Source organism: Panthera pardus, unplaced genomic scaffold, assembly GCF_024362965.1.
Source record: "Panthera pardus isolate Hobbes unplaced genomic scaffold, ASM2436296v1 HiC_scaffold_19, whole genome shotgun sequence".
In the NCBI taxonomy this organism is placed as follows: Eukaryota; Metazoa; Chordata; class Mammalia; order Carnivora; family Felidae; genus Panthera; species Panthera pardus.
The window spans coordinates 9,538,434-9,557,126 of record NW_026526754.1 but is presented as its reverse complement, the minus strand read 5'-3'; the positions used below and the strand labels follow the sequence as shown (position 1 = coordinate 9,557,126).

The 18,693-nt window shown below is 40.9% G+C and overlaps 1 protein-coding gene and 1 long non-coding RNA gene across 2 annotated transcripts; one reads left to right on the top strand and one right to left on the bottom strand.

Annotated features, from left to right (window-relative positions):
* Positions 1–6,333: 6,333 nt before the first annotated feature.
* Positions 6,334–16,054, bottom strand: LOC128778174 (uncharacterized). Its single transcript, XR_008423545.1, has 2 exons — positions 11,033–16,054; positions 6,334–8,440 (listed from the first exon to the last, which is right to left on the bottom strand). It is a non-coding gene; the product is annotated as an uncharacterized LOC128778174 (long non-coding RNA).
* PSMD7 (proteasome 26S subunit, non-ATPase 7) lies at positions 7,891–17,014 on the top strand. Its single transcript, XM_019455403.2, has 7 exons — positions 7,891–8,000; positions 10,552–10,643; positions 11,709–11,801; positions 12,535–12,632; positions 13,368–13,448; positions 15,271–15,362; positions 16,050–17,014. The coding sequence occupies exons 1-7, from the start codon at positions 7,927–7,929 to the stop codon at positions 16,492–16,494; spliced, it is 975 nt and encodes a 324-aa protein (XP_019310948.1). The 5' UTR covers positions 7,891–7,926; the 3' UTR covers positions 16,495–17,014.
* Positions 17,015–18,693: the final 1,679 nt, after the last annotated feature.

The following is an 18,693-nucleotide window of genomic DNA, read 5'->3' as shown; positions in this document are numbered from 1 at the left end:
TTCACCAACATTTGAAATTAAACAACATCCTCCTGAACAACCAATGGCTCAAAGGAAAAATTTTTTTTAAAAAGAAATCAAAATATATATTGAAATACATGAAAGTAGAAACACAATCCCTTGTGTTGTACAAAAACCTATGCAATGTAGCAAAAGCAGTTCTAAGAGGGAAATTCATAGTGATAAATACCTACATTAAGAAAAAAGAAGTATCTCAAATAACAAACTAACTTTACACCTCAAGAAATTAGAGAAAGAACAAACCAAGGCAAAAATTAGCAGAAGAAAAGAAATAACAAGAAATAGAGACAAGAAAAACAATAGAAAAGATCACTGAAACTAACTTATTTTGTAAATGATAAACTAAATTGACAAACCATTCACTGGACTAAGGGAAAAAACAGAGAAGACTCAAATAAATAAAATCAGAAATGAAAGAGGAGAAGTTACAATTAATACCACAGAAATATAAAACATCATAAGAAGCTACAGGAACAATTACATACCAACAAATTGGATGACCTAGAAGAAACGGATGAATTCCCAGAAACATACCAACACTGAATCATGGGGGCACCTGGTTGGCTCAGTCAGTACAGCATGTGACTCTTGATCTCAGAGTTGTGAGTTCAAGCCCCAAGTTGGGTATAGAGCTTACTTAAATATATATATGTACATACACACATACGTACATGTATGTACATATGTATGTATATGTGCGTGTATATTATATATCTAATATACACACGTACACGCACCTGGGTGGCTCAGTTGGTTAAGTGTCTGACTCTTGATTTCAGCTCAGGTCATGATCTCACAGTTCTTGAGTTCAAGCCCTGTGTCAGGTTCCATGCTGACAGTGTGTGGAGCCTGTTTGGGATTCTCTCTCTCCACCCCTCTCACTCTCTCTCTGCCCCTCCTTCATTTGTGCCCTCTCTCTCTCTCAAAATAAATAAATGAACTTTAAAATATAGAGTAAAACTTTGGTTTATGTGTATAATTCATTCCGGGAACATGCTTGTAATCCAAAGCATTCATATATCAAAGCGAATTTCCCCATAAGAAATAATCGAGGGGCACCTGGGTGGCTCAGTCAGTTGAGCGTCCGACTTCGGCTCAGGTCATGATCTCCTGGTTCGTGAGTTCAGGCCCCGCATCGGTCTCTATGCTGACAACTCAGAGCCTGGAGTCTGCTTCGGATTCTGTGTCCCCCTCTCTCTCTGCCCTACCCCTGCTTGTGCTCTGTCTCTCTCTGTCTTTCAAACATGAATAAACATTAAAAAAAAAAAGAAAGAAAGAATGGAAGCTCAGATGATTCATTTCACAACCCAAGTATATTCATATAAAAATGATTACAATACTGTAATATTATAAAAATAAAAAAGAAAATACAAAATATAAGGGAAAATAAAGAAATTAACCTGCACTTACTTTTAATTTTAAATTTTTTAAATGTTTATTTATTTTTGAGAGAGGGACAGAGCATAAGTGAGGCAGGGACAGAGAGGTAGGGAGATACAGAATCCAAAGCAGGCTCCAGGCTCTGAGCAGTCAGCACAGGGCCCAATGCAGGACTCGAACAAGATCATGACCTAAGGTGAAGTTGGATGCTTAACCCACTGAACCACCGAGGTGCCACTGCACTTACCTTTGAAAACCTTCATGGCTGGTATGAGGGAGACGAGAGAAGGGTTATTGTGCAGGACAACTTTCACTATCACTAACAGATGTTGACAACAGTACGGTATTAATAAACTCCTGTCATATACTGTATTTAATGTAACTGGCAATAAGGCAGCAGAGAAAATGGTCTATATCTGCAGGCAGCCTGACCTAGAATGCAGCAAAACATTTCTAAGCTTACTCTTGTTTGGAAAAGCAAAGGACTATTCTTAGGTGCTTACAAGTAACAAAAAATATACTAGTGCCAGTTGTGGACACCTTCCAACATTCTGAAAAATCACTGATTTCTGCCAAATACCATGGCCTGAGACCGAGCATCCAAGCATGAGAAACAATCACCCACAATCCCACAGCCAGCGAGCAAGAAAGAGAGAAGAACCATTGGCTCAGTTGTGATCACGTGGCATTCAGTGTCACATACTATTCATATTGCAAGACACTGTTCATTTATCAACTTAAAATTTATTAGAAATGCTTGCTCATCTTGCAGAACACTCTCAGAACAAGTTATGTGCAATCTAAGGTCTTATTGTATATATAAAGAAAAAAAAAAGACTGCATCATGAAGAAAGAGAAAATCTGAACAGAGTAATAACAAATAAGAAGATTGATGCAGTAATCAAAAACCTCCCAACAAATAAAAGTTCAAGACCAGATGGTTTCACTGATACCATCACTGAATTCTACCAAGAATTTAAAGAAATATTAATGCCAATCTTTCTCACCCTCATCCAAAAATTGAAGAGGGAACACTTTTAATTTTATTAGGCCAGCATTACCCTGATATCAAACCCAGACAAGAATAATACAAGAAAAGAAAACTATAGGCCAATATCTCTGATAGATATAGATGCAAAAATTCTCAGCAAAAATATAACAAACTGAATTCAATGGCACATTAAAAGTATCAGACACCACAATCAAGTGAGATTTATACATGAGATGCAAAGATGTTTCAACACACACAAAAGAATAAATGTGATACACCACATTAATAAATTAAAACCACATGATCATTCCAGGGACGCCTGGGTGACTCAGTCAGTTAAGCATCTGACTCTCGGTTTTGGCTCAGGTTATGATCTCACAGTTTGTGGGTCTGAACCCTGCATCAGGCTCTGCACTGATGGTGCAGAGCCTGCTTGGGATCCTCTGTCTCTGTCTCTCTCTGCCCCTCCTCCCCCCAAAATAGACAAATAACTTTAAAATATATATATATGATCATCTCAATAAATCAGAAAAAGTATTTGACAAGATTCAACACCATTTCATGACTGAAACTCTCAACAAATTCAGTATAGAAGGAACATACATCAACATAATAACTGCCGTACATGACATGCCCACAGCAAACATCATACTCAATGGTGAAAAGTTAAAAGCTTTCCTTCTAAGATCAGGAACAAGACAAAGGTGGCCACTCTCAGCATCCTAGTCACACAATACTGGAAGTCCTGGCCAGAATAATTAGGCAAGAAAAAGAAAGAAATTGCATCCAAATCAGAAAGAAAGAAATAAAACTGTCTCTGTTTGCAGACGATCTTATATATAGAAAATCCTAAAGACCACCAAAATATTGTTAGAACCAATAAAAAATTCAGTAAAGTTGCAAGATACAAAATCAGTTGGGATTCTGGGGCTCCTGGCTGGCTTAGCTGGTAGAGCATGTGACTCTTGACCTCAGGGTTGTGGATTCAAGCCCCATGTTGGGTGGAGCCTATTTCAAAAAATAAATAAATAAAAACACGCTTATTTAAAAAAAATCAGTTGGGATTCTATACACTAACCACAAAATATCTGGAAAATAAATGTTTAAAAAAATCCCATTTACAATAGCATCAAAAACTATAATATACTTAGGAATAAATTTAACCAAAGGCAAAAGATCTATACACTGAAAATTATGACCCTGATGAAAGATTAAAGATGAAACAAATAAATGGAAAGTTATCCCATGCTCATGGATCAGAAGAATCAATACTGTTAAAATGTCCATACTACCCAAGCCATCTAGATTCTTTGCAATCCCTACCAAAATTCCAATGACATTTCTCACAGAAATAGGAAAGACAATCCTAGAATTTGTATGGAACCACAAAAGACCCCAAATACCCAAAGCAATCTTGGGGGTGGGGGGAGCTGGAGCCACCCTATCTCCTGATTTCAAACTTTATTATAAAGCTATCACAATTTATTATAAAGCTACCATATGCCAGTATGGTACTGGAATAAACACAGACGCACACACCAAGAGAACAGAATGAGAGCCAGAATAGTCTGAGTAGGAGTAAGAATACTCAATAGGGAAAAGATAGTCTCTTTATTAAATGGTGCCGAGAAAACCAGATATTCACATGCAGAAGAATGAAACTGGACCCCTATCTTACACCACTAACAAAAATTAACTTGAAATGGGTTAAAGATTTTCATGTAAGACCTTAAGATGTAAAATTCCTAGAAGAAAACATAGGAGAAATAGATCCTTGACATTGATCTTAACACTATTTTGTACATGACACCAAAAGCATAAGCAACAAAAGCAAAAATAAATGTGTGACTATATGAAACTGAAAACCATCTGTACAGCAAAATAAGCAACCTAGGGAATGGGAAAAAAATATTCTCACACCCTATATCTAATAACGGGTTAATATCCAAAATATATGAAGAACTCATACAATTCAATAACAAATAATAATAAGTATTTTTTTAATGGGCAGATCAGGATACACATTTTTCCAGAGATACAAATGGCCAACAGATACATAAGATGATCAGCTCAACATCATTAGTCATCAGGGAAATGCAAATCAAAACCACAATGAGGTATCACCTCACACCATAATAAAATGGCTATTATTAAAAAGACATGAGATAACAAGTGTTGGCAAGGATGAGGAGAAAAGGGAACATTTGTGCACTGTTGATGGGAATGTAAATAGGTAAAACCACTATGGAAAAAAGTATGAAGATACCTCAAATAACTAACATAACTACGATATGATTCAGCAACCCACTTCTGGTATGGATACAGAAGAAATGAAATCACTATTTCAAAGAGATGCCTGTACCCCTATGTTCACTGTAGCATTATTCACAACAGCAAGATATAGAAGAAGTGTTCATTAATGGATGAATGGATAAAGAAAATGCCATATATATGTGTGTCTATGTATATAGATTTACATATATATACACATATATATGTATGTGTATATGTATACATGTGTTTATATATACATGTATACATATACACATATATATATATTTCAGTCATAAGAAGGAAATTCTGCCATTTGCAACATGTATGGACCATGAGGGCATTATGCTAAGTGAAATATATCAAGAAGACAAATACTATATGATCTCACTTATATGTGGAATCTTCAAAGGTTGAACTTACAGGAAGAGTGAGTAGAATAGTGGTTGCCAGAGATAGAAAGGGCTGGAGAAACAAGATGTTGGTGAAAAAAGGGAAAACTTCCAACTGTAAGATAGGGATCTAATGTACACTATGGTGACTATAGTTAACAGTAATGGCTTATGTATTTGAAAGTTGCTAAGAGAGTAAATCAGAAATGTTCTCTCCACTGCCCCCCACACACAAAAGAGAATTATGTGAGGTGATGCAGGTCTTAACTAACTTTATTGTGGTAATCATTTTGCAATATATATGTGTATCAAATCATGTTGTACACCTTACAATTACACAATGTTATATGTTAATTATGTCTCAATCAATCTGGAAAAAGAAGAATTTAACATTTTTTAAAAAAAGAAAAAGAGGATCAAAGGAGAGGAAAATGTATTATCCTTAAGCTCTCATCAGGTTAAGTCTAGAATTTGGTGAACATTCTGCATACCTCTGAATGAATTCAGCATCCAGTAGTGGCTACAGTATCAAATATTATTTCAAGTCAGTTCCATTTAAAAAAAAAAAAGGAGGGGAGAGAGCAACACAGAAAATACCTTCCTTATGATTTCAAGGCATCTTCTTTAAATTCTACATATTTTAGCTTTTTTATATATAAAAAAAAGCTTTCTTAAGTCTCCAATTCTTTTTTTTTTAAGGACTTTTATTTATTATTTTTTTTAATGTTTATCTTAGAGAGAGACAGAGTGTGAGTAGGGGAGGGGCAGAGAGGCAGAGACAGAATTCAAAGCAGGCTCCAGGCTCCAAGCTGTCAGCACAGAGCCCTGACTTGAATGCACGTGAGACCATGACCTGAGCCAAAGTCAGACACTTAAACAATTGAGTCACCCAGGCACACTTTGAGGCTCCAACTCTTAAGCCTTACTTGACACGAGAAAAATCAAAATCAATCTTTGATCTTCTGATATCTATTAATTTTTTTGATTTTTTAAAGTTTACTTATTTGTTTTTGAGAGAGAGAGAGAGAGAAAGACAGAACCCCAAGCAGACTCTGAACTGCCAGCACAGAGCCCCACACAGGGCTCGAACTCATGAACCACGAGCTCACGCCCTGAGCCCAACCAAGAGTCAGACGCTCAACTGACTGAGTCACCCATACGCCCCACTATTATATTTTTAATTACAAAATTGGGGGGAAGGAATCTTTCCAAGTTCTTTCCATAACAGATACATGTCTATCCTGTGTTGAACACCATAGAAGAGATGAAACAAGAATATCTACTTTGTAATTTTTTTTAATGTTTATTTATTTTTGAGAGAGAGAGAGAGCAAGTGGGAAAGGGCCAGAAAGAGAGACATAGGATCCGAAGCAGTCTCCGTGCGGTGAGCACAGAGCACGACATGGGGCTCCAGATCATGACTTCGGCAGATGCCAAAGAGTTGGCTGCTTAATCCACTAAGCCACTCAGGAACCCCAAGAATATCTACTTTAAAACAGGCACTAAAACCCCTCAAGCATGCTTTACCACATCACACAATGGGGACTGACTTACATTTTCTTAATCTTAAAGTTGTTTTCTCAAGTAGTAGCAATTACTATTAACCAAATCACAAATATTAAAACAAATGAAAATGCAAAGCAATGTTCCCAAAAGGAGGAAGAGTACATTTAATGAATTTAATGGGTAGGACCCAGAAATGAATACTCAAATCTCCCTGATTATACTGGAAGGAGGCCAAGATTCAGAGCAAAAGGCTCCGGGTTATCCTTCAGAGAGGTCAGATCCTCTGGAGCCACGGGGAAGGTAAAAGTTGTTTAAAGACAGGGCAAACAATAAGCAAAGCATTCAAGACGCTTAGGTATTGTTTTTGTTTACACATACAACTCAGAATTAGAAATGTAAACTTGCACGAAATTTAAATAATTTGCCTTTCTGCAAATATGCTTGTCTTCACCTGCTACATTATCCTTAGTCTTTTTCTTTCTTAGCTAAATATCAAAACATATTTCGTATTACTTTTCAGTTACTTCAACCCTTACCTAAGCTTTTATGTGAAAAACAACCCGAATGGTCTGACTCAAGGCACAAATTGAACTTTTCTAGCCCCAGTTAAATGGTAATATAAACAAGTGGAAAAATAAAAACAGGTTGATCATCGGCAAAGTGTCCACAGTAAATATTAAGGGGAAATTCCCCAACAATAAAAATGAGATAAATTTACCAAACCCACTTTAAGAATGTGCCCTCATGTTAGAGATTCATCCCTTCTGAGGTTTTGTTTTGAAGTAAGCTCTACACCCAATGTAGGACTTGAATTCCCACCCTTAGATCAAGAGTTGCAGGCTCTACCAACTGAGCCTGCCAGGCATCCCTAGAGATTTAGAGTTAAATTCTGGAGAATTCCGACATGAAATAAAGGTGAACATTTTCTGGGTGGTGGATATGAATTACTATTTTTTTCTAGTATTTTTTTCTGCAGTCTTCACACAGCGTAAGGGTTGGGGGAGGGTGTGAACTGCGAAGGAACTAAAGCGAAAGGCCGCTGCAAGTGACAGCGCAGGCCCAATACCAGGAGGTCAACCTTTTTCTCAGTCCCCAGTGTGCCTTTAGCTTCGAAGACCAGGAAATCTCCCAGCGAGTCACCCAAGGCGGGCCCCACCTGCCCCCGGCCTTTCCCGTCCTCAAGATGGCAGCTGGCGCGAAAACCCGGGGCGGCGCGCGGGGCGCTCTGGGAGCGGAAAAAGGGAACCGTGGCGGCGGCCGAGCCGGAAGAGGAGGAGCCGGGCCTGGAGGATCCGCGAGAGTCCCTGAGGCTGCCGGTGTTTGCGGGTCGCAAGGAGCGGGGCCTGGCGGGCGGCGTGTGTCGCGATGCCGGAGCTGGCTGTGCAGAAGGTGGTAGTTCACCCCTTGGTGCTGCTCAGTGTGGTGGATCATTTCAACCGGTGAGCGGGTGCGCGGGGCGGCCTATCGGGATCGCCGCTGCTGAGTCACTGGCACGCTGGGACAGCGCGGCGGCGGCGGGGGTGCTGATGGGCCGGGGGTGGCATTGACTCGCCCAGGGGCCCGGACCACCCTCGGATCACGAAGCCTGAATCACCCAGCATCGTCCCCCCGTCCCCAACCGGCACCCCGCGGTCCCTACTGCCCCTTTTACCCAACTCCGTATGCTGCCAGAATATGGGGGCAAGCTTCAGTTGGCCCTGATCCCCCAGGCCTCGTGCCCATCTGTCACTTCGTCCGCCCCTTTTCACCAGAAAGACTCGGTGCCTCGTAGGAAAACGCTGCAGATTTGTGCTTCTGTGCCTCTGAAGGCTGTCACCAAAATTCTGGTCTCAGTACCCTGAAGGGCTCCCGGGGAGAGCTGTGGTTTCTAAGCAGGAATCTGTTTTGATGGGAACTTAAAAGTGTAGATTAGTTGTCAAGTGTTTCTTTTAAAAATAAGAGCGTTAGGAGATTTGGGCATTAATGAATAAAGATAAAACATTCCACAAATGTTTCTTCCGCCTTCGCTTTGCTTGTTTTGGAGCTGTTCTTCCCGCTGGACCTGTTACACGTGTTCATAACTTTTACAAGATAATTACTTGAATTGGCAAGTGTAAAGACAAAGTCAGTTGTTGAAGCACCTATTCTCCTGCAACTTGCCTTGTACAACTCCTCATTCAGCCAGAGCTAAAACAAAACAAACAAAACCCTCAAGACTCCTTAAGGCTTGGGGTCCCCATTTCCACTGCTTTGTAGAGCCCTCAGTCTAACAGGATATGAGGGCATTCCCACTGTACAGTAGTTACTATTTTTCTCCCATAGGAACTAGAGGTGCTAAGGGGCTGCTAATTTCAGTTCTGTTCAGATGACATGGTGCAGACACTACTGGCTACTGTCATAACAGTTGTAGGGTTTTAAAAACCATGGGTTTTTGTAGACCAAAAGAAAAGCACATGGTGTGGAAGTTTCCTTGCAAATGTGGAAATTCAGTGCCTGAGATTTCCCAAAAATTCAGAATCACCAGGGATATAGAATCCTTAACTTGGTTTGACCCAAATCCCAAATTTAGTAAGCATTTATAAAGTTGCGGAGCCGTGGGGCTCCTGGGTGGCCCAGTCAGTTGGGCGGCACCGACTACACCTCAGGTCATGATCTCACAGTCTGTGAGTTTGAACCCCTTGTCGGGCTCTGTCCTGAGAGCTCAGAGCCTGGAGCCTGCTTCGGATTCTGTGTCTCCCTCTCTACCCCTCCTCCGCTCACACTCTGTCTCTCTCAAAAATAATAAAAAATAAAAGATTTTTTTTCCGAGTTGTATGTTTAGAAAAATTAATACATTAAATGCAGTGACTGTTAAGGAATTGTGGTTCGTTTCACATTGGAGTGACCTTTGTCTTTCCTTTGAACATGAAGTTGTTTTGTGTCTGTGCCTCACATTTGCTAGCGGTTAAAGGAGAATCCTATGTGAAGATCTCATTGAAATGAGATTGCATAATTGGGGCGCCTGGGTGGCGCAGTCGGTTAAGCGTCCGACTTCAGCCAGGTCACGATCTTGCGGTCTGTGAGTTCGAGCCCCGCGTCAGGCTCTGGGCTGATGGCTCGGAGCCTGGAGCCTGTTTCCGGTTCTGTGTCTCCCTCTCTCTCTGCCCCTCCCCCATTCATGCTCTGTCTCTCTCTGTCCCAAAAATAAATTAAAAAAAAAAAAAAAAACGTTGAAATGAGATTGCATAAGTGAAACACTTGTAGCTCCTGAAGACAAAAATCACTGAGGAGGTTTGACAGGTAGATAGAAATGCTGAAGTAAAATCTTTCTCACTTGTTCAGCCCTCCTCTCAGTGTAAGTACGTCACCAGCTCACATCTGACCTCTGCCTGATTAAGCCATTCACAGAGACCAGATGGCACACGCATTAACTCAGGGTCAGAACCCAGTGTCTGAGCCCCTAGATGGTACAAAGAATTGTAACTTCTAGTGGGGCTTGTCCTCGTGGGCTAGATAATCCAGAGAACAGTTGGCACACCAGACCATAAAAGTGGTTCTACATTAGCATCTTTATCTCCGAAAATATTTGAGGATTGAGAAGATGGGAAAAGTTTAAAGGAGAAAGCTGCAAAAGAAAAAGTTAAAGGTGGTAGCATAACTGAAATGTATTTTTCAAACACCAACCAAATAACATTTTAAAACTCTTAATGATCTGGGGAGTTTTTATTTTCTCCATTTTCATTTCTCCATTTAAGATGAATAACTGCAAACTTTGTAAAGTTTGAAATGTTAACAAGCATGTTATTTCTTAGAAATAACAAGTGGGTAAAAAATGCCAGTGTACAAAGTTCGTGAATTACCTATTATATTTATTAAGTTTTAATATTAGGGACCTAACACATTTGTTTACTGGGATTAGATCGCAGGTAAACTAACTTGTATCTATACCATTGATATTTCCTGTTGAGTATCTGATTGTTGGCTTCACCTCTCTGTGTGCCTGTCAGACTGACCTTCTGCTTTCTCCCTCAGAATAGGCAAGGTTGGAAACCAGAAGCGTGTCGTTGGTGTGCTTTTGGGGTCATGGCAAAAGAAAGTACTCGATGTATCCAACAGTTTTGCAGGTACAAGACAACTTTTACATTTTTCTGAGCGTGGTTAAAATGTCAAACAGCTTTAAAATAAAAAAAGAAACCCTCATGGTTTCCATTTTTACTACAACCCAGAAATTCAATGGCAGAATTGCTAAAGTATAGAAAAGGGAGGCCAAAGAGTACTCACTAAACTGAATAGTAAATATTTTAAGTTTCCTGACCCTCAGAGAGTCTCCATTGCAACTGCTCAGTGCTGCTACTGTAGCAGAAAAGCAACTGTAGACAGTATGTTGACAAAGGGGTAGCTATATTCTAGCAAAACTTTATAAAAGTAGGCAGCTCTGATGTCGTAACCTTGCAATCCCTGTAAACTGTTAACCATGGTCATGGGTTGGCAAGGGGAAGATGGAGAATATTACCTTTTACTCAGCATCATGAATCTTTACAAGAATGTATCCAGGGGCTTCTGGCTGGCCCAGTTAGTTGAGCGTCTGACTCTGATTTCAAGTCAGGTCATAATCCCAAGGTCATGGGATCTATCCCCACATCTGGCTCTGGGCTGAGCCTGGAGCCTGCTGAAGATTCTCTCTCTCTCTCCCTGGGCCCCTCTCCCCTGCTGGCATCCATGTGTGCACTCTCTCTAAAATTAAAAAAAAGAATGTATCCATGTATTTTATGATTAACAACAAAGAACAAAATAATTGGTCTGGAATAAACTGTAGACCTGAGGTCACAATCTCCAGTATCTGAAAGGACCAAGCAGTAATGTTATTTGTTAAAGGGAAATATTGGGAAGTGATAGGGCTTTTAGCAGACTGATGAGCTTGTGTCCCTGTTAAGGTGGGGACAGGAGGGTCCTCTATCTGGCTCTAGCCAGTTATTGCCAGGTCTTTCAGTTTCAAGAGAAGTGGAAGTCTGGATTTTTATATGAAATCTCCCAGTTTTTAATAACAGCAACTTAAAAAGTAATTTTAATGCTGTGTTGAACAAGCCAAACATATCGATCAGATGTGGCCTTGGGTCTCCAGCTGTAACATATGACCTAGAGTTCTGTCTAGCACCCTAAACTACGTCCTACTTATTTTTTCTCCATAGTACCTTTTGATGAAGATGACAAAGATGATTCTGTCTGGTTTTTAGACCATGATTATTTGGAAAACATGTATGGAATGTTTAAGAAGGTCAATGGTATGTCTTGATTGATTGATTTTTTAAAGAAGGTATTGATTTATATCTGTGTGTATTTGTGTATGCATGCCCAGCTACATGCCCCTGATGTGCTGTGGGGTTTTTTTTCCTTTTCTATGTATTCCCTTCTCTTTGTTTAATGTCAAGGGCTCTTTCACTTAGCTAGTCTTAAGACTAGTGGTAGTAAAGGAATGAGGTGGAATAAATGAGAAACTAGAGTAGCAATTTAAGACCAGCTAGACCGGCCTAGGTTTTGGGTAAGAGATCTAGCCCTCTGCAGCAGAAAAGTAAAGCACTATCAAATGAAATCCACCTGCCCCTAGAGCTTAAGTACCACCACGGTAAATCTGTCTCTCTGTCACGTGTCATCTTTGTTTTATTTCCTTAGAGCAACCACATAGCTCTTAGAGCTCCCCCCACAGCTCACGGTTCTAATATGTGTGACAGAGACTTGCGTTTGTTTACATATTGCCTTGGAATTGTTTTCTGGTTTCATGGACTGGCCTCAACTAGTCTGAGATGTGGGTGTCTCTGGATTTCCCTCACTGCTTATTTTCTGAGAATTCTATTCCTGAGTTTTAGATTTCACAAGTATGTCAAGGCTTAAAATAGGTGTCTGGAATTTTGAAAAAGATAGAGAACATAAGGACTAGAGATCTTACCACCCTTTTGGAGGGAACTCTATATAGATCTTCATGTAACAGTTCAAAACCATTAATGTTTTCCTTCGCAGCCAGAGAAAGAATCGTTGGGTGGTACCACACAGGCCCTAAACTACACAAGAATGACATCGCCATTAATGAACTTATGAAGAGATACTGCCCTAACTCAGTAAGTTCACTCTGTCTTTAAAACTCTTGAGTGATATTCCTTGCCTGCTAACTTATGTAAGCATTTGGATTTGGATAGCAAATCATTTCACTGCTTTTTCTCTATAAACTGCTTGTGTTGGTTGGTAGCATTTTCTTTTCTTTCTTTTTTTTTTTTTTAGTTTGTTAATTAATTTATTTTGATAAACACTGTCAGTGCAGAGCCTGACTTAGCTGGGGATGGATGGGGTGGGAGGGTGAGATCATGACCTGAGCCAAAATCAAGAGTTGGACACTTAAATGAACTGAGCCACCCAGGCATCCCGAATTGGTACTGTTTTCGACAGTTTACACTAACCCAAGATACTTATAAGTAACAGTAAACGTGTGCTAAGTGCTTAATCCTCCCAATAGCTATATGGGGTTTTACCCTCTTAACAACAAGAAAAGTGAGGTTCAGAGTGGTTAGTAAGGTCTCATACATGTTGGGGATGGGACCAAAATGTTGCCTGTCTTGATTCGGACTTTCTTAGACTTGATAACCGCACTGTACTACCTCTCAGCTTGTTAATGGGTGGGGGCGAAGAGCAGAGAAAATGGTGGGATCGTGTGAAATGTAGACTCGTTTCTGCTGAAAATTCCAGCTCATGTCTGGTTGAATGAGTGAATAGCTTCAGTAATCCTCATCAGAAGGATGGCTGTGATTATTCCTTATGCTTGGTGTGAGCTGGTTTGCTAAAGTGTGTTTTTCTGCCAGGTACTGGTCATTATTGACGTGAAGCCAAAGGACCTGGGACTGCCCACAGAAGCATATATTTCGGTGGAAGAAGTTCACGATGTAAGTCATCTGGCTATGAGCCTCGGAGATTAGATTTTTTGCTTATTGGACTCTTCAGATTTTTTGTTGTTTTAATCCTTTCTCTCTAACAAGGAGTAGTTTGTTGATTTCTGTCAACAGTTTGATACTATGTTTCTTTCCCCCTTGAGTTTTTGAATCCGCAAATTTTAGAAATTGACAGGACCATACAAATCTAAAATCCCCTTTTACAAATGAAATTGAGGCCCAGAGTCCTCCTCATATATTTGTCCAGAGATGTTGACAGCACGGTTAAGTGCAAAGCCTGGTGAGTTTCGTCTTAATCTAACGTAGTTTCCACTGTTCTGCTCCCCCTGGGCCAGCATTGCTTTCTCCTTGAGGATTTTCCTTCCCTGCGGATAAGATAGAGGTTTTCTAATAGAGTGAGTCAGAGCTGCCTGGAGCTAGATGGCAGGACCCATCTGTGTGATTTGACGCCTGAATGTTCCACTCCACAGCATCCAATACCTGCTGTATGGTCCATTAGCTTGCGCTTCAGGTGTAGACACGAAGAGGTACCAGAAGATAGCTTTTCCCTATTTCCAAGAAAACTAAACTCTGATTCTAGGGTAGCACGTGGTGTGAAAATACATATGTTTTGTTGTGAGCATAAAGTTTTGCACTTGAACTCAATCTTGAATTTCCAAAGTCAAAAATTTAAAGGATAAAGTCTGGATTTAGATAGGTAGTCTTTATCCTTATGTCCAGCTATTAAATCAGGAAAAAGATTTTAGGTTAACTCCCTGCAAATGTTCCTTGCACGGAGCTCTATCCGCCTGCTTCTCTTTTTGCCTTGCCACTAGGGAGCTTAGGAGATTTATTCCCCTGTTGAAATAAGGCTTTCATCCTTGGTCTGATACAATTTTTAAGTTAATTTTACCCTGCCCTTTCCAAAAAGAGTTAGAAGTTCTTACACCCATACACACACACAAAAGCAAGATTTTTCAATAAGGGATGGAAGGGACATGAAGGCCATAACAGAAGATGAAGCCAAGGGAAAATGAGCACCTGGAAAGCCGTGCCATGAAGTCCTGGCCATTCTAGCTTCCAAAGTAAAGACATAAATGGCATTTGCAGGATTCACACTGTCCTGGATAAAATAATTACTGCTAACATTTACACCACTTAATATAAGTTAAGTGACTTTCCCAAGGTCCCACAGCTCCCATAGAACCCAGGCTGTCTGGCTGCAGAATGTGCCCTCACTGCTATGCCCTCCTGCCTTGGCAGACACTTCGTAGCCTTTACAGAAGATGTATAGCCTCTTCTCTGGCACAGGGTCTGTGGAAAGTTGCTCCGCAGCCCCATCAGGAGGTCCCCAGGTGATACAGTGAACCACATTCCTGGACAGATCCTTTGATTAATTCAGGCCACCGGAAAGCTGGTTCTGACTGCATTGTTTTGGTGCTCTGGCATCACTGGATCTGAGGGACAGTAGAACGTTAAAAGATTATCTGACATGAGCTTGTTTCCAGTACAGGTATTGTGTATACTGCCTATTCTAGAAAGGATTATATGCTTTAAGAATCAAGTTAATCAAGACTTCCTCGAGTGTCCATCCCCACGGTGGTCTTAAGGGATTGTCAAGATTTTCTGCGGAAACACTGGGCAGGGCCATTTGTAATGTCAGCTTAGAAGATGAAGCTTTCAAAGCAAACTCCCCCATTTCTGCCGGCACATGGAAACCTAGTTAGTACTGTACCCGGGAGGTGATTTGACTGAAAGCAGAGGAACCAAGGTGTGAGAAGGAATGGGTGTCATTGTGCTTCTAAGCAAATAACCAAGGTTAAGCCTCCTCTCCTAGGATGGAACTCCAACCTCAAAAACATTTGAGCACGTGACCAGTGAAATTGGAGCAGAGGAAGCTGAGGAAGTCGGAGTGGAGCACTTGTTACGGTGAGCCTCAGGATGGCGTCAGAGTCATAAGCGGCCCGAGAGGCTCTGTCAGGAGTAGAGAGATCTGGGCTCTAGGCCCGGAACATTTCTAGGGTGTCTTGAGTCACGATTTATGATTGTGGGTAATACATCTTGGTGGGCAACTGCAGTATTGACGTGACAGGAACAGATGTGTGAAGATGTGCAGATGTGTGCTCTTGCCGTGCGTGTGGTTTTCGGGGAAGGTAGCCTGCTGACAATCTACGTGTGAGGATGGATTTTTATTTTAAGATACTGTAACCCTCACTCAATTCAAAAGGGTCATAGTTTTTCTCAAATAAGATTCCTTCCAGTTCAAAATTTAGTCCTGACTGATTTAGGCTCCTCACAACATCATACAGATGAGGATGGAGAAAATGGCACCCTTTTCATGGAAGTTGAAATAGTTTTGTTTTTTTTTTTTTTTAAGTGAAATGGTTTCATTTTTAGTTCTCTCCTGTTTTTTGAGAAATGCCTTGTGATGAGAAAGATAAAATGTATGCCTCCAAATAAAAACAAAATTAAGGCACTTTATCTTGATAGAATGATGAAGTAACATTTTTCTTTTGAAAACTTGCCCCTCCCCACGAAGCTGGGTGTTTGCCTGGATTCTGAGACCCTGTGTGATAATACAATGCACTGATGCTTTTGCCTGCCTTCTTGTTACAGAGACATCAAAGACACTACAGTGGGCACTCTTTCCCAGCGGATCACAAACCAGGTCCATGGTTTGAAGGGACTGAACTCCAAGCTTCTGGATATCAGGAGCTACCTGGAGAAAGTGGCCACAGGCAAGCTGCCCATCAACCACCAGATCATCTACCAGCTACAGGACGTCTTCAACCTGCTGCCGGATGTCAGCCTCCAGGAGTTTGTCAAGGCCTTTTACCTGAAGACCAACGACCAGATGGTGGTGGTGTATTTGGCCTCGTTGATCCGTTCTGTGGTTGCCCTGCACAACCTCATCAACAACAAAATTGCCAACCGGGATGCAGAGAAGAAAGAAGGGCAGGAAAAAGAAGAAAGCAAAAAGGATAGGAAAGATGACAAAGAGAAAGAAAAAGAGAAGGAAAAGAGTGACGGAAAGAAAGAAGAGAAAAAGGAGAAAAAATAAAACATGTAGCTTTTTAATTTGTAAATTAAAATCTTATAAACTAACTCAGTGTGCCACTAGAGGGTTCTTTTTACTTTACGTGCTTGTTAAAAGCTGTACTGCTGAGAGCTCTCTGCCCCGGGTCACTCTTGCTGCAGCGTGGAAGGGAGTGCACAGAGGCACTGAGCTCGCACCTGAACCGCAGCTTAGGCTGCCGTGTGTGTGGGACACACTAGCTCAGGCTTCCAGTCATGTGAGAAAAGTGAGGAGAGGTAAACGGAACATTATTGGTACTCTTCACTCTTACCTATAAAAGTGGAAGTTGAATTTTCCCCATCTTAAAAGACTCTCGGGGTCTGTTTCTGGCAGTTTGCAAAATTGCAAAACGGAATGCATGAATTCCAGAAGTGCTCTGCCTTAGAACACCCTGAGTCCTGACCCTCTGAACTCTGTACCCTCAGCTCTGGCATTCTCAGGGCTTGGGATCCAGCCCCGAATATTGTTTACCTTTGAAGACACAATTAAATGACTTGGTTTTTAAGTCTGTGTTCTAGTCGTTTTTGATTCCGGGAGTGGCAGTTGTTCTCACAAGCAGCCAAGACTTCCTTTTTCATTGAAGTTGCCTGAAAGAGTTATTTTAGGGGCTCCTGGGTGGCTCAAACATTTGAGCATCCGACCTCAGCTTAGGTCATGATCTCGTGGTTCCTGGGTTCAAGCCCGGTGTTGGACTCTGTGCTGACAGCTCCGAGTCTGGAGCCTGCTTCAATTCTGTGTCTTCCTCTCTCTCTGCCCCTCCCCTGCTTGTTTTCTGTCTCAAAAATGAATAAACCTCAAAAAAATTTTTTTATTAAGTTATTTAAGACTTGGAATCTTTCATGAAAGAGAGTCTCATTTGTTTAAAAACATCCTGATGGTGTGAAGAGCTCTCAACAGCCCAGAAGACCTGTGTCCTAGTTTGTGCCTCAGGTTTGTCATCTGTGAAGTCCCTAGAGCAGTTCTTCATAAGGGGCATGGTTACTGCGGTAGGTGCAGGTACATTAGACCACAAGATTAGTGGGGGAGGTTACTGAGGATGGAACAGTTTCCCCAAAACAAGTGCTCAGGGCTCAGAACAAATAAGGTACTTAATCATTAGACCTACAGTAGGTCCTGTCATATTAATTTCCTTTCTTAAGCACTTAGAACTTAGGGGTTCTCTAATGTGCTAAATGGACTGCCAATGTTCAAAGATTTAAGAATATAATAAAATGGCACTAAAACTAAGTCAACTGAATCTCAGAAACCACTTTCCGGTGTTCTAATGTCTCAAAAAGTTACCAGAAACCTCCATCTTTATTCTAAAGAGCTATGGGGCGCCTGGGTGGCTCAGTCGGTTGAGCATCCGACTTCGGCTCAGGTCATGATCTCACAGTTCGTGGGTTTGAGCCCCGCAACAGGCTCTGTGCTGACCGCTTGCTCAGAGCCTGGAGCCTGCTTCAGATTCTGTGACTCCTTCTCTCTCTGCCCCTCCTCTGCTCACGCTTTGTCTCACTCTGTTTCTCAAAAGTAAGTGTAAAAAAGAAAAATTTTTAACAAAGAGCTAATTAGTAGAAATCAGGAGTTGACAGTATAATATGTAGATAAACTTTTATTCTACTTAATAGAGGCATACCCACGTAAGGGCTGACTTCAAGGTTCATTAAGATTCGGAGACAAAACGGTCAAGGAAAGAACTATGGAGAACCAACTTTGCTTGTCTATTTCAGCAGGCAAAAGTCAGGGTTGTTGTACCTTAACCGAATAAAAGAAATTTGAAATAACAGTCAAAGCCTGAGATATATTTCAAACCACACGAGTGGTGAAGAAGCTTTTGAGATTTGGTTACCAGGTTTCAAACAGAATTGAGGAACCTGGAACATTAACTTTGCCTGGCAAATGGGCAGGAACGAGCCAGTATGTTTCTGAGACTAGCTGGGGAATGAAGAGGTCATCCCAAAGAGTGTGTTACTTATGTAAGGTTCAGGGGGCAGTTAAAGACCACACAGGATTCAGCCCAGATAAGTAGTATAATCTGTACTCAAAAAGCTTTCCAGGGTCTTGTAACAACACAATGCCACAGGCTTTTAACTTTGTCACCATTTCATAAATTGGAAAGTTTGTTGAACATCTAAGACCATGGAAATACCCAGGCCTCATTCCTTGTTGTATTTAACACTTGTTCCTTAATGTATTTAATACTTT

What these genes read in the sequence shown, in the direction of transcription:
- PSMD7 (XM_019455403.2), top strand. Translation starts at nt 7,927, where the DNA reads ATGCCGGAGCTGGCTGTGCAGAAGGTGGTAGTTCACCCCTTGGTGCTG. An exon ending in GTGGTGGATCATTTCAACCG is followed by an intron (nt 8,001 to 10,551) that starts GTGAGCGGGTGC and finishes TTTCTCCCTCAG; the next exon opens with AATAGGCAAGGTTGGAAACC. An exon ending in GGAGTGGAGCACTTGTTACG is followed by an intron (nt 15,363 to 16,049) that starts GTGAGCCTCAGG and finishes TTCTTGTTACAG; the next exon opens with AGACATCAAAGACACTACAG.